At 44.4% G+C, this 11,961-nt stretch overlaps 1 protein-coding gene across 2 annotated transcripts in view; it reads left to right on the forward strand.

Annotated features, from left to right (window-relative positions):
• The first annotated feature begins 701 nt into the window (after positions 1–701).
• MYOM3 (myomesin 3) overlaps positions 702–11,961 on the forward strand; it is a 56,560-nt gene continuing 45,300 nt past the window's right edge. The window contains exons 1-6 of one of the 2 annotated variants that reach the window (XM_039511738.1): positions 702–757; positions 3,638–3,770; positions 5,011–5,085; positions 7,012–7,171; positions 8,490–8,647; positions 11,861–11,956. In XM_039511738.1, coding sequence (XP_039367672.1) covers positions 3,664–3,770; positions 5,011–5,085; positions 7,012–7,171; positions 8,490–8,647; positions 11,861–11,956 — 596 coding nt within the window. In that variant the 5' untranslated portion in view covers positions 702–757; positions 3,638–3,663. The remainder of the gene's footprint in view (positions 758–3,637; positions 3,771–5,010; positions 5,086–7,011; positions 7,172–8,489; positions 8,648–11,860; positions 11,957–11,961) is intronic. The other variant, XM_039511739.1, reaches the window with a different exon arrangement.

The raw sequence follows: 11,961 nt of genomic DNA on the forward strand, positions 1-11,961 counted from the left end.
ACCACAGAACACATAGCCAATCCCTCGCATGGGTGGCAGCAGTTGGCCTTATTGCAACACAGACAGACTTTTACGTAAAATCAATCATTTCTGCTGATGAGGCAGGTCTCAATTTTCCAGTAACTGTAAAAGTAACAGACAAATGAACTATGTAATATATTCCACAAATGGAGACAGCTGTAAGCCAATCAAAACACTGATTTGCCATCAGCTCCTGATACAATTAGATTTTGATGCAAATTGGCTGGAACTGGCATTCACTAAAGAGATGTCAAAGTAACTGAGTTTCACACTGTTATTCAGCAGCTGTCCACCAACGCATGGGGGATCCCGGAGGGGAGATTAAAGTGTTCTCAATTCATTTCAGAGGCTTTGTGAAATTCTGCCCAATGTAAATCAGCAATGGGTAATGCTATGCTCTCATGCCCTTAGATCTGGCAGCATCTGTCCCCCCTTGTACCATTTTAACAATAGCATTAATTTGCCTGACCTAGAAAAGGTTTTGCAAGTAGCTGCCAGTGCAGCGACCTGTTCAAACATTGTAAACCATGGATAGTTTCCCCCATTGTCATTGCAATGCTATGGCACGATGCTATATTTAAGACTCCAGGGTGGGCACTTACCCATAGGGCACATTCTTTTGGGAACAGTCATTCTTAATGTCATCAGCAGGGAAAAGGAAACGGTCCTTTGTCCTTTATCTTTCTTGCGGACAGCCACTCTCTCTGGTGCTTCTCTGGGTGAATCTGGCTTATCTGTAAGTAGGCTACAGTTTATCCAAGACTTATAAGACTTTTATAGCGGCATCAGCTATTGCAAGCGTTCATTGAACTTGCACATGGAGATAATTCATGCTTCTTGAGTGTCTCTTGCCTGAAAGAGTTGCTACGTTTCCTCCCCCACCAGTCTTTTCCTTGTGAGTCTGTTTTTCCGCAAGAATCCATTCAGTTGTATTTTTTTCTAAATAGACCATTACATTTTGGACTGGAAAGCATTTGGCTGCAATATAGCTGACATTATGTTTTAACAGAACAAAGCTCTATGTCTCGATAGCAGACCTTAGGTTGCAGAGCACTGAACATTAGTTCAAAACGATCAAGGGAAAAAACTAAACTAAAATAAAAGCAAACATGAAACAATATTTATGTGTAGACTATGGAAACACATATCTGATGCCTGGTAGTTATTTTTCAGCTGAAATATAGTTCAGAGCATATTTTAAAGAGCATAGAAGCATTTTTCTGAAAAATTAGGTTAGTCTTATTTTCTTTTCCTTATATTTCCTTTGCTGTCTAGGGAAGACTCTTCTAAAGCTGTGTTCTACTGATGGAATAGTGATATGATAATTCTATAGTTTACTTTGCATGTTGGGATATTTTGAGTTCACTATAACAATTAAGTTTTCATCTTGCGTATTTTTAAGCAGGTTACTTACATTAACATTTACACAGCTTATTAAAAGAATTAGACTAATGCAACATAATTGTAGTAAAAACGGTATCTTCTTGGCTGAATAATGGTTTAGGACTAGACTGCAATAAACTAAAAGCCAAACTAAAATAGCTAGGGAAAAACTCCTTCCATTGAAATGAGCCAGTGACAGGTTTAACTGCATGGGTTTTCAAGGAATATTATTAACAAGGGTAATATTTTCCAAAATGCCTAAATCTTATTTTCAAAAGTCACTTAGGATCCTAAGCCTCATTGAAAATCATTCCTATTCAGGTATCTACAGGTCTAAGTCATTTTGGAAAATGGGACTTAGGCTCCTAAATCCACTTAAGCACGTTTGAAAAATCTACCCCAAATCTTTTATAACCAAAGACTTTTCCTACCCATTTATTGAATCCTGTAATTTGTATGTTACCCAGACTGATTTTGCTTTCATGTATTAGTCACATCAGGGCCACTCTGGAGTACTTTTGTTTGCTTTCATGCAGCGGGTTTCTGGAAAGGCTGTAGGTGGGGTGGGCTAGGGAGGGATACCCTTTTAAAAGTTGGTTCCATTTAATTCTCAGGCATTTATTCAGTACTTAAAAACAGCTCACTGCATGTTCCCGGAGGAGGGGCTGCAGGGATAGCTTAGCATTTTAGGCAGCCGATAGGAGGAAATGGACCAGAGCCAGTAGCCACATTTTTCACCTCCCATATTTCCACCTCTAGCAAAGAGAACAAATAAGAGAGGATTCTTCAGCTGTTTTAGTGAAAATCCTGTGGTTTATTGAGTGATGAGATTTTTTTTAAACAAAACTTAACCCTTTGATTGCTGCAGGACTCTCTCAGATCTTCTGTAATCATCTTCAGGGAAATAGGGGAACTAAATGAGCTCCCAGGCTGTGCCCAATGGAATAAAGGGAGAGTTATCTTTAGACTCCCAGCAACACAAATGTGTATCTTCCATATAGCTGGTTTGTGCATGAGCATTGCAGTAACAGACCTCATGGTATATCTCTCCCCATAGGAGGGATTACCAGAGAGATCAAGGCTACAAAACAACAGTGCTGGTTCAGGATGGATTTGGAGAAGGGGAGGTGGCCAGGTTTTGCTTTCTTCTCTTCTACCATTCCATACCCACCTACCTTTCCTCCCCACTCCTTCTAGCCCCCTGCTGTTTAAAAAGCCTCCTGATACTAGCTCTGAGGAGTTTACAATGCCATGGCCTTTTCCTGAGATGGCCCTAGCAGGAGCACCAACCCTTCTCAGCCTCAGTGTAAAGAGTGACACCACTTGGCCAATCAGATGGCCTGACTCATGTCTCAACATTCCGTTCATCTTACATCACTCTCCACCTGACTGTGATTCTCAGAGAACAGTTAATGGATATGAAAAAGTTAAGTTTTCTAAATTAAGATAAACGCACATTTTAAGGTGCCCTCGGATTTAAAAAGATTTTGGTTTAGTCCATATGGTTTCCAGTCCAAAACTCTGCTGACTTTTTAACATTGACCTCAATGTTTTAAGATTGTCTATCAAACCTATTTTAGTTTAATTTATCCCACCTCATCTACCCTATCTGGCTCATCTAGGTTTTATACCAGGCTCCTCCTTGTAGTGTCTGAATGCTATTTTGGATCTTGATCCCATGCTCATGGAAGCCAGTGGAAAGACTCCCCCTGATTTAATCGGACCTTAGTGAACAATCAATGTAGTGACTGGATTTTAGCTATTTATTGTTCTTCTCCTGACTCCAATTACTTTTAAAGGCTCTTGAGGGACCCTCCGCTCTTTGATTTTCATTTTTCACCAAGACGTGGAACCAAAATTGTTCATAGATGTTAAGATCAGAAAGGGCTGTTCTGATCTCTTGCATAACACAGGCCAGAGAACCTCACCCAGTAACTTCTGCATCAAGTCCAGCACTTCTGTTTGAGCTAGAGAATATCTTTTAGAAATATTTTTTGCACTGCTTTGTTTTTAAGGCAGATGCTGGCCCCAGTTTTTAAAATGGGAATCCCTCATTTGCAAGCAAATGGATGCTTAGGAACCGAAAATAACTAGCTGTCTTAAAGATCTGAGACTGGTGTCATTGAGGTCAATAGGTGCTTATTTGTATGTGCAAATGAAGGGTTATCCTGGACTGTCAGAGACAGCCCATTTCGAAGGGGGGCTCAAGGTGTATTTCACTCTGTACTGGCAGATAAGAACCCTCTGTGAGCGCTCAGCATGGAAACTCGGACTCTGTTTCACCGCAGCGAGGAGGAGCAAAAGGAGGAGAGACAACGCAGCTTGCAAATGACCTCTACCACAAGAAAGGCAAAGTTCAGGTCCAGGTGAGTCAATGGGCTAGTGATGAGTCAAAGAGTTTATGATGAAGTGAGTCAGGTCCAAGTGAATCAGCCAGGCCTAGGCAAGACCAGGGACTAGTGGTGAGTCAAGGAGTTATCAATAAGTGAAATAAGGAGGATGCCTCGTTCACTTATTCATATAACACACGCAGCTACATTCTGTGTTGCCTAACCTGACCTGTGGTTTCACATAAGCAACTGATTCTTTACTGCCCTCCCTAAAGTGCTGTGTGTGCCAATCTATGAACACTGCATCCCAACCCATCGAAGAGTGGTAGATGAAGTAAATAAGTAGATGAAGATCTATGGGAAGAATAGCTGATGTTAAGAGCAACCCTACAATAACAAGTCCGTCTGTTGGTCCCAGATCTCATAAGCCATCCCTATAATTATAAGCCATTGCATGTGTGGACAATGGCCCAAGAGGCAACTCTACAATAATAAACCCATGTGCGCAGCCCAGCCCTCAGTAGTGGCTCTACAATATGAAATTAGTGTCTGCACAGCCTCATCCATGTGAGAGACCCTACAATAATATGCCTGTGCGCCTACAATAAGGGAAAAGGCCCATAAAGGTCCAGATTTCAGTTTTAAACGTCCAAAGAGAAACTATAAGGGGAATGATTGCAAATACCTTTGTTGGCCTTTCTTTTAGGGGCTATTGAAACAGATCTTCAGTGTTCAAATTATAGCTCAATATACTCACTCTAGAGCATGGTCCTCCACTCTCTTGTGCTTTGAGTTTGGTGGAATGGGGGCCTAGATTCTCAAAGGTATTACAGTGCCCAATTCCCACTGAACTGAATGGGAGCTAGGGGCCTAAACACCTATGAGTAGCTGGGCCCAGGGCCCTCTCTCTTCTCATTCACTGCTGTAAATCCAGCCCAGATTGGACATGGCTGAAAGGGATTTCCATAAAATGGCTATGGTTGGATGGTCATATGGGGCAAGCAAAGTAGACTAGGGTAACATTTCCAAAAGTGTCTACATGACTTAGGTGCCTAGGAGCCTAATTCTCATTGACTTCCAATGAGGCTTCTAAGACCCAGATCCTCAAAGATATTTAGGTGCCTAAGTCACTTTTAAAAATGGGACTTCATTTCCTAAGTCAGTCACTTTTAGAAATGTGACCTTTTCTGCTGGACACTTACAGTTCCAGGGATTGTTTTCTTTATGTGTCTATTCAACATGATCTGAATTCTTTTTCTGTGTCTGCCACCTGAAGTGAGGAAGAAGAGACTTTCACCATTTCAGAATTATCCATAGCAGCTGCCCTCGCCTTGACCTCAGAAATATCATGGTAGGTCTGACATGAATACTGCTACCGTGGTTGTATAGAGTGGGCTAGATTTAGATAACATGTACCTAGAAGATGCACAGATTTACAATAATTCTTAATTTGAACCAATAATAGACCTTGTAATGTTACTACCATAGATTTACCCAGGCAAGGCAATTTGTGTATATGGTATAGTGTCTTGTAGTTAGAGAAAGAGCCTGGGAGCCAATGCTGTTTGGTTCTATCCCCAGCTCTGTAAGTGACTGCATGATCTCAGACACTTCACTTCACTTCTCCCTGCCTCTGTTTCCCATCCCGAAACTGATGATAACAATCCTCCTCTGTCTCCCAGGGGAGATGTGAGTTCTAATTAATCAATGCATGCATGCAAAAGCATTTTAAGATCCTTGTTGGGAAGTGCAGAGTGCTATGAGATGGACCCATAGAGTCAAGGGACACACTGTGCATCTTTCATAATGCCTGGATGAATTTTTAAGAGACCTGCAGCCCATTCCTTCTCTCAGTGAGATTAATGGCAAAACTCTGAGTGACTTCCACTGAGTGCAGGACCTAGCCTCAAGTTCCTAAATTCTCATGCATTCATGTTTATCTATATACCTCATTCATTTTTCCATCCTGGCAAGTAAAAGTAAGTTTGAGAAAGGCTCTTTATCTCCAAAGCTCTCATTGGAAAGAAAACACTACGGGACAAATTCTAGCAACATACCAGAAATTCAGAAGAGCGAGGGCTGCAGGATGGAGCCAGAGCAGCTGCTTGGTCTACTTGACTCAAGACCAGAAGCCAGAAATTCCTGGCTTCTAATTCAACTTGTTTTCTAGGTAGCCTTGGGGAAGTTACTCAGCTGCTCCGTGCCTCAGTTTCCCCATTCTACAATAGGGTTAATAGTTACTAGCCACCCAAGAGGTGGTGAGGGTTAATCAGCGGATGTTTGCAAGGAGTTCTGAAGATGTGAAGCATCAGTATATACGCTGCCAGATCCAGCCAGTGGAAGGGAATCCGTGTCATTACTAGGCAAAGTACCATGCAATAGGCATGCTCAGTGCACCCCCAGGGCACAGCTAGCTGAAAAACACAATTTCTGTCCCGTGTTGCAGCCCAAATTGGGACAAAAGGTCAAAATTTTGGATTTTTTCACAAAACAAAATATTCTGACATGTTTTGTTGTTATATAGAGTAAACATGTTTGGTTTGAACGTTACCATTTCTGCTCAGTCAATATGTCACAATACGAATAGTCCAAATGATAATGTCTAAATTAAATGTTTCAGCCTTCTCGAAACAAAATGTTTCAATAATTGCGCGCTGAAAATTCGACACCATCAGGATGTTCCCATGAAACCTTTTGATGTCATTGAATCAGCATGTTCTGAAGGAAATCTGTTGTCGGAACATTGTGGACCCACTTTGCTCCAGGCTGGGGGGCTGGTCACTTGCTGTCTTCAAGCACAAAATGCTCATTGCTAATGGAAATGTGTTGCTGCAGGTGGCAGAATAAATAAGTACTGGATCTGAGGCTAACTGTGCCCTTACTCCTGAGCCCACTCTGTAGTGCAATTAGCAGCCGCTCCTACAGCTGGCTGCTCCACGCCAGGACTTAGAGGAGAGTAGGCAGCATAGTTAGTCTGGGAAGGAGAGAGCCAGAGAGAATCACAGCTCCAGAGACCACAACAGGGAATTTCTATGGGACACTACACACGACTCCTAACCCTCACCCTCCTAGTGCCGTGGTGCACAACAACCCATCATGGCAGCATTGTCTGGTTTCTAGTGTTCACAATAGCAAATCCCATCTGTGCCCACTGCTGAGTGGGTGCTGGTGTGTCCTTCCTTATAGACCTGCATAGATTTAGCCCGGTGTTTTTGCAATGAAAACCCACAAAGGACTTCACCAGATGTGGCTGTTTTATTAACATTGGCTGTTGCAGGGAATCCAAGCTGAGGAGAGAAACTACCGTGATAGAGCTGGAGAAGCGGGGTCAGAAGAGAGTTCGGTTTGGGAATGAAATGGAAAAGCTGGAGAAGGCGGTCATTAGGAACTGCAGGCTCCTGCGCGTGAAGGCTGATCGGAAGGCCTTTCGCAAGAAGGTCAGAGTTGCAAAGGGATTGCAAGAATATCCAGAGTTATAACAGTTAATGCTAGCAAACATTATGTGGAAGGGCTATTAAACCTCTTGCTTCAGGGCTTAAGCCGATCTATAACTACTGGAGATCAGGGTGAGACCTAGTTTATGTCTACACTACAGCATTAACAGTGGTGCAGCTCCCGTGTGTCTGGTGAAGATGCTCTAAGCCGCCAGGAGAGAGCTCTCCCGTTGGCTTAATAACTCCTCCCTCCATGAGAGGCAGTAGCTAAGTTAGTGGAAAAAGTTCTCCTCTGACATAGCATTGTCTACACCAGCGCTTAGGTCGGTATAACTACATCGCTCAGAGGTGTGGATTATTCAGACCCCTGAGTGATGTAAGTTATACCGAAGTAATTTGTAGTGTAGACATAACCTGAATGTAGCGCCAGATTACCAACATCTGTCACGAAGGGGCTCCTACACCTTCCTATGAAGCAGCCAGGGCTGGCCACAGTCCGAGACAGGACACTGGGCTTGATGGACCATGGGTATGATCCAGTCTGGCAACCTCATGGTCCTAAGAGGGGGAATTTCTGGCCATTTTCTTACAAACGATGAGTGATTCAAAATCTACCCCAGAAACTATCTACTTTTCGTTCCACCCAGGTTAAAATACTATAAAGCTAGCTGAGGCCAGCACCATTCATACAGCCACCACATCCATGCCTGGCACTCCAGCAGAGCGATCACTGTGTGGGTAATGGAGTGAAAAATGTAGCCCTGTATTTCCTTGCCATTTCCACCAGTGATACTGTCTTTGGAGTTAACAGAGCCCCACCGTTCTCTAACATTAAGGGGTTAAGTAGCTGCCCAAAAGCCAGCTTTGAGGTTTCTCTCTGCCTGCTGTGATTCCCAGTAGAGAGTCAGGGCAAGATCCTCAGTAACTTAGTGACGCTCCTTTGAAATGAACAGAGGAACGCTGAGTTATTCCAGCTGAGGATCTGGCCCTTAATTCTTTACTGTCACTAAATCCAGCCAGGAGAAAGGCTTTCAGAAGTTGCATGCCCCTTCAAGAAAGTGTATCTTCTGGGACAGTTTGCTCTCAGCTTGTTAACAGAAGGCATCTGCCACCAGCGTTGGGGTTGGAAACCTTCACCCGCGTGAAGCTATAATTGGTGTGCAGCTCTGTTTTGACAACCACTCCAATCAACTTCAGAGCCAAGACCTCTGCTGGGTGGGAGCAGCCTGCTGTTTTGAAATGGGAGAAGGCTTTTGCCATTACACGTGCCTCTTCTGCAAACGTAATCCTGTTGTCCTTGTCCATTCAATGCTTGCCCTAGGCTCTAGAGAAGGCCCGCCGGGAGAAGGAGTACATCGAGCTGCTTTCAAGCCGGCCCCCCTTGATCTGGATCCCGCTCAGAGTTCATGCAGTCTGGGAAAGAATGGGGGTGAAGCTTACATGTACCATTCTGGCTTCCCCTCCGCCGCAGGTCACCTGGTGCGTGAGTTGGGAGCAATGATTGGGGCTGACCTTGTGGTTACAAAGCATGTATGCTATTTGAGGGGCAAACAGGAGTGCAGCAGCTGGGTCTTGTTAGAAAGCTCTAAAAGGGGCAGGGGGAAGGGAAGCCCGGTGTTCGGAAAATACAGAAAACACTTTCCCTTCTGGGTCGGTGCTTCAAATCCCTTCCCCGATTGGCTGGGAGTTGTTACCGTCTGGTGACTCTGTGTAATGAGTGGCTCCCACTGAACAAGGTGTCCAGGTCTGAAAACATTGGCACAGTCAGTAGAAACCAGCCCTCTGATTGGCAGTCTCAACGGAGATGCCCAGGATCCAATGGGCCCTGGAGAGAGAGAATGGTTGTGGTTTTTGTCCCAATGAGCTGTCTGAGGTACGGCTGACTCACACATCAGTGACATGGGACATAGAGAACTTGCCCTGCTTCTGTATCAATTCTGTGCATAAGCAGAAGACCAAACCCTCCGGGACTATCAAAGTGGCTGCTCTCTCCAGCTCCAGATTCACTCAACAAATTACAGGGGGAAAATATATAGACAATTCAGTGGAAGTTTTATTTGATCCTAATGGCCTCTCTGGGTAAACTAGACTCCAGACAGACTCGTATTCTTATATTTAGTTAATTCATTGCAAGTACCCATTGCATGTATAGTGGGGCTAGTTCAGCTGCCTGGGCTTTTTGCACATATGTTATTAGCCTCCTTTAATCCAGTGGAGAATAGGTTATTGGCTGTAGGATTGGATAGTCTAGAGGCTTGTGAAATTGTTAGAAGCTATAGCCGTGAGCAGAACTATTCCAGGTTATTTTGTTTTATGGCTAGGAATGTTGACAGGCCCCACCCAGGGTTGCCAACTTTCTATTTGCAGAAAACCGAACACCAGTGCCCTGCCCCCTGCCCCGCCCTTTTCCAGAGGCCATGCCCCCACCCACTCCATCCACCTCCCTCCGTCACTCGCTCTCCCCCACCCTCACTCACGTGCTCATCTTTACTGGGCTGGGGCAGGGGGTTGGGGTATGGGGGGGAATAACAGTGAGGGCTCAAGCTGCAGGTACGGGCTCTGTTGTGGGGCTGGAGATGAGGGGTTTGGGGTGCAGAATTGGGCTCCGGGCTGGCGCAGGGGTGAGGAGGGGGTGAGGGCTCCAGCTGGGGATGCCATCTATCTCTCTCTCTCTCTAACAAGTTTGACAGTGGTCAGGCTACGTCCCAAAAGTCTGGGTTCTTTGGCAGAGATTAAACCAGCCCAAAACCTCAGAGATCAACACATTCAAACTCTGGGAAGTATGAATCTGGATCCAAAACTCTGTGGCTCATGCACATTAGCAAATATCTTATCCCGGTGGGACAAATTAGTTGTTGACTTAGCCCAGATATATACAGTCCATGTAGCAAAAGAGCTGTGTGATGGTAGCAGAAAATCAGCTGTTCCAGAGTAAGCAATGATAAGAGGTATGTTTCTTCCAAGGAAGGGTGTTGTTGCTGTATAGATGTGAAAACAGAAAACAGACGTGCTTCTGTTGCCTCTGATCAGGGATTATTTATTTATTTATCAGTCTGTAGCAAAGGATGACACAGGCCATTTCAAGAAGCTCCTGGTATGTTCAAGTTTAGGAGCTGTTGTGTCTAATCTTCCTTCCTCTCTGGACATCATCCTTGCTTTTATTTTGACATTGTCACAGAATCGGAGGGGGTTGGTAGAGGGGTGAGAACGGGAGAATTCTGCAAATAGGCTGCTACACAAAGGAGGAGATGGCGTTTTTAGTTTACATCATAGTCTTCCCATAAACTGTAGCAAATCCTTATATCCAATGCAGCGTGTAGGACTGAGCGCTCCAGAGATGCCTAAATGAGGCGATGTTATTTTATTATTTATCTTATTGTAGTATCACCTAGGAGCCCCAGTGTGCTGGTGTACAAGTACAGAACAAGTCCCTGCCCCAAAGAGCTTACAATCCACATCTAGAGCTACTAGAGTTACACAAATAGGCAAACTAAACGAGAAGAATTGTACATTGGTGGAACCGACTCTGAAGCTGACATGCCTCAATTCCTCTAGCCCGTTAAAAGCTTCAGGGAGGTTTATGAACAGGCTTTAAATTTGCTCTTCAAGACTGTTCCATACAAACTTTTTCAGGATGTGGCCTCTTTGATTCACTCCCTCCAGAGTTATCTCAGCCGTCAGAGCAGTGTAGCCTATGTACCGATAAAGAACTTAGCTTTGGAGAGTGGCCATTGTGCTAAAGCTCCCCATCTCCAGCTTGTGCTCATGAATCTTGGTCATTGGCCAGCATCTTAGAGCGACAAGACTATTTTCCAATGCACTAGACAGGTGCAGAGACACTGGACACGCATCATCAGGGCTGGACTAACCATCAGGATACCGTACGTGCCTTGGGATTAAACTGCTCTGGCCCCTAAAATTTGAGAAATATGAAGTGACTCTTTTCTGTTTACTGAGCTTTGCTTAGTTACAAACTCACAGGATGGAAAATGTCATTGAGATCTCTTGGGATTGTCTGCAGAACTTACTGTTAACAACAGCCGAGCAGAAACAACAAGGAAGCCAGGAATAACATTTCACACATTGTGCATCGAGGTTCTCGCTCAGTTTGACGGTCAAATTGACTGTCCTCAAATGAAAATGCTTGAAATAGTCAAATGTTAATTTAAAATGACTTTACTAGGGGAAAATCTCCTCCACTGTCAAAGTTTCAGATAGGCTTTGGGGGCAGATTAACTTCACCCACTCTGGTTCTTTTGCACCTTTCCAGCAGTGCAAAGGGAGCCAGATGTCCACATTAGTCAGAGCCAAAAAAGCCAGCTCTTATACCTCCCTCCCTGCAACCCTCAGAGCAGGAGGGGTATATATGAGGTAAGAAGTGGCAGGCAGGAGGAGTGGTTGGAGAGTGATGCACTCTGGCAATCCTCAGCTGGCATATGGTCCCTGGGCAACTATAGCCAGGTTCAACAAGGTAGAGCAGGCCCAAGACTGCTCTAACTTGTGCTGAGGCAGAGAACCAGAGAGCTGTGACCAGCTGTCCACTCCCCTGTTCTGCTGTGCCCCATGGAAGAATCTGCCTCTATGTGTGGCTGGCGGTGTTACTTTGAAAACAAGCTGTTAAATATACCCATTAATTCTCGTGTAGACTAGAACATCCCTCTTGAACAGTGTGTCACTTTTATATTCAACTAGGTATAAAAATGGAGTCCGTATTGATCCCCGACTGGCTCCAGCAGGGAAATACAGGATCCAGAACAAGTTTGGCATGCTCACACTAGACATCAATAGGTAAT

The sequence above is a fragment of the Mauremys reevesii genome, linkage group 23 (assembly GCF_016161935.1).
Source record: "Mauremys reevesii isolate NIE-2019 linkage group 23, ASM1616193v1, whole genome shotgun sequence".
NCBI lineage: Eukaryota > Metazoa > Chordata > Testudines > Geoemydidae > Mauremys > Mauremys reevesii.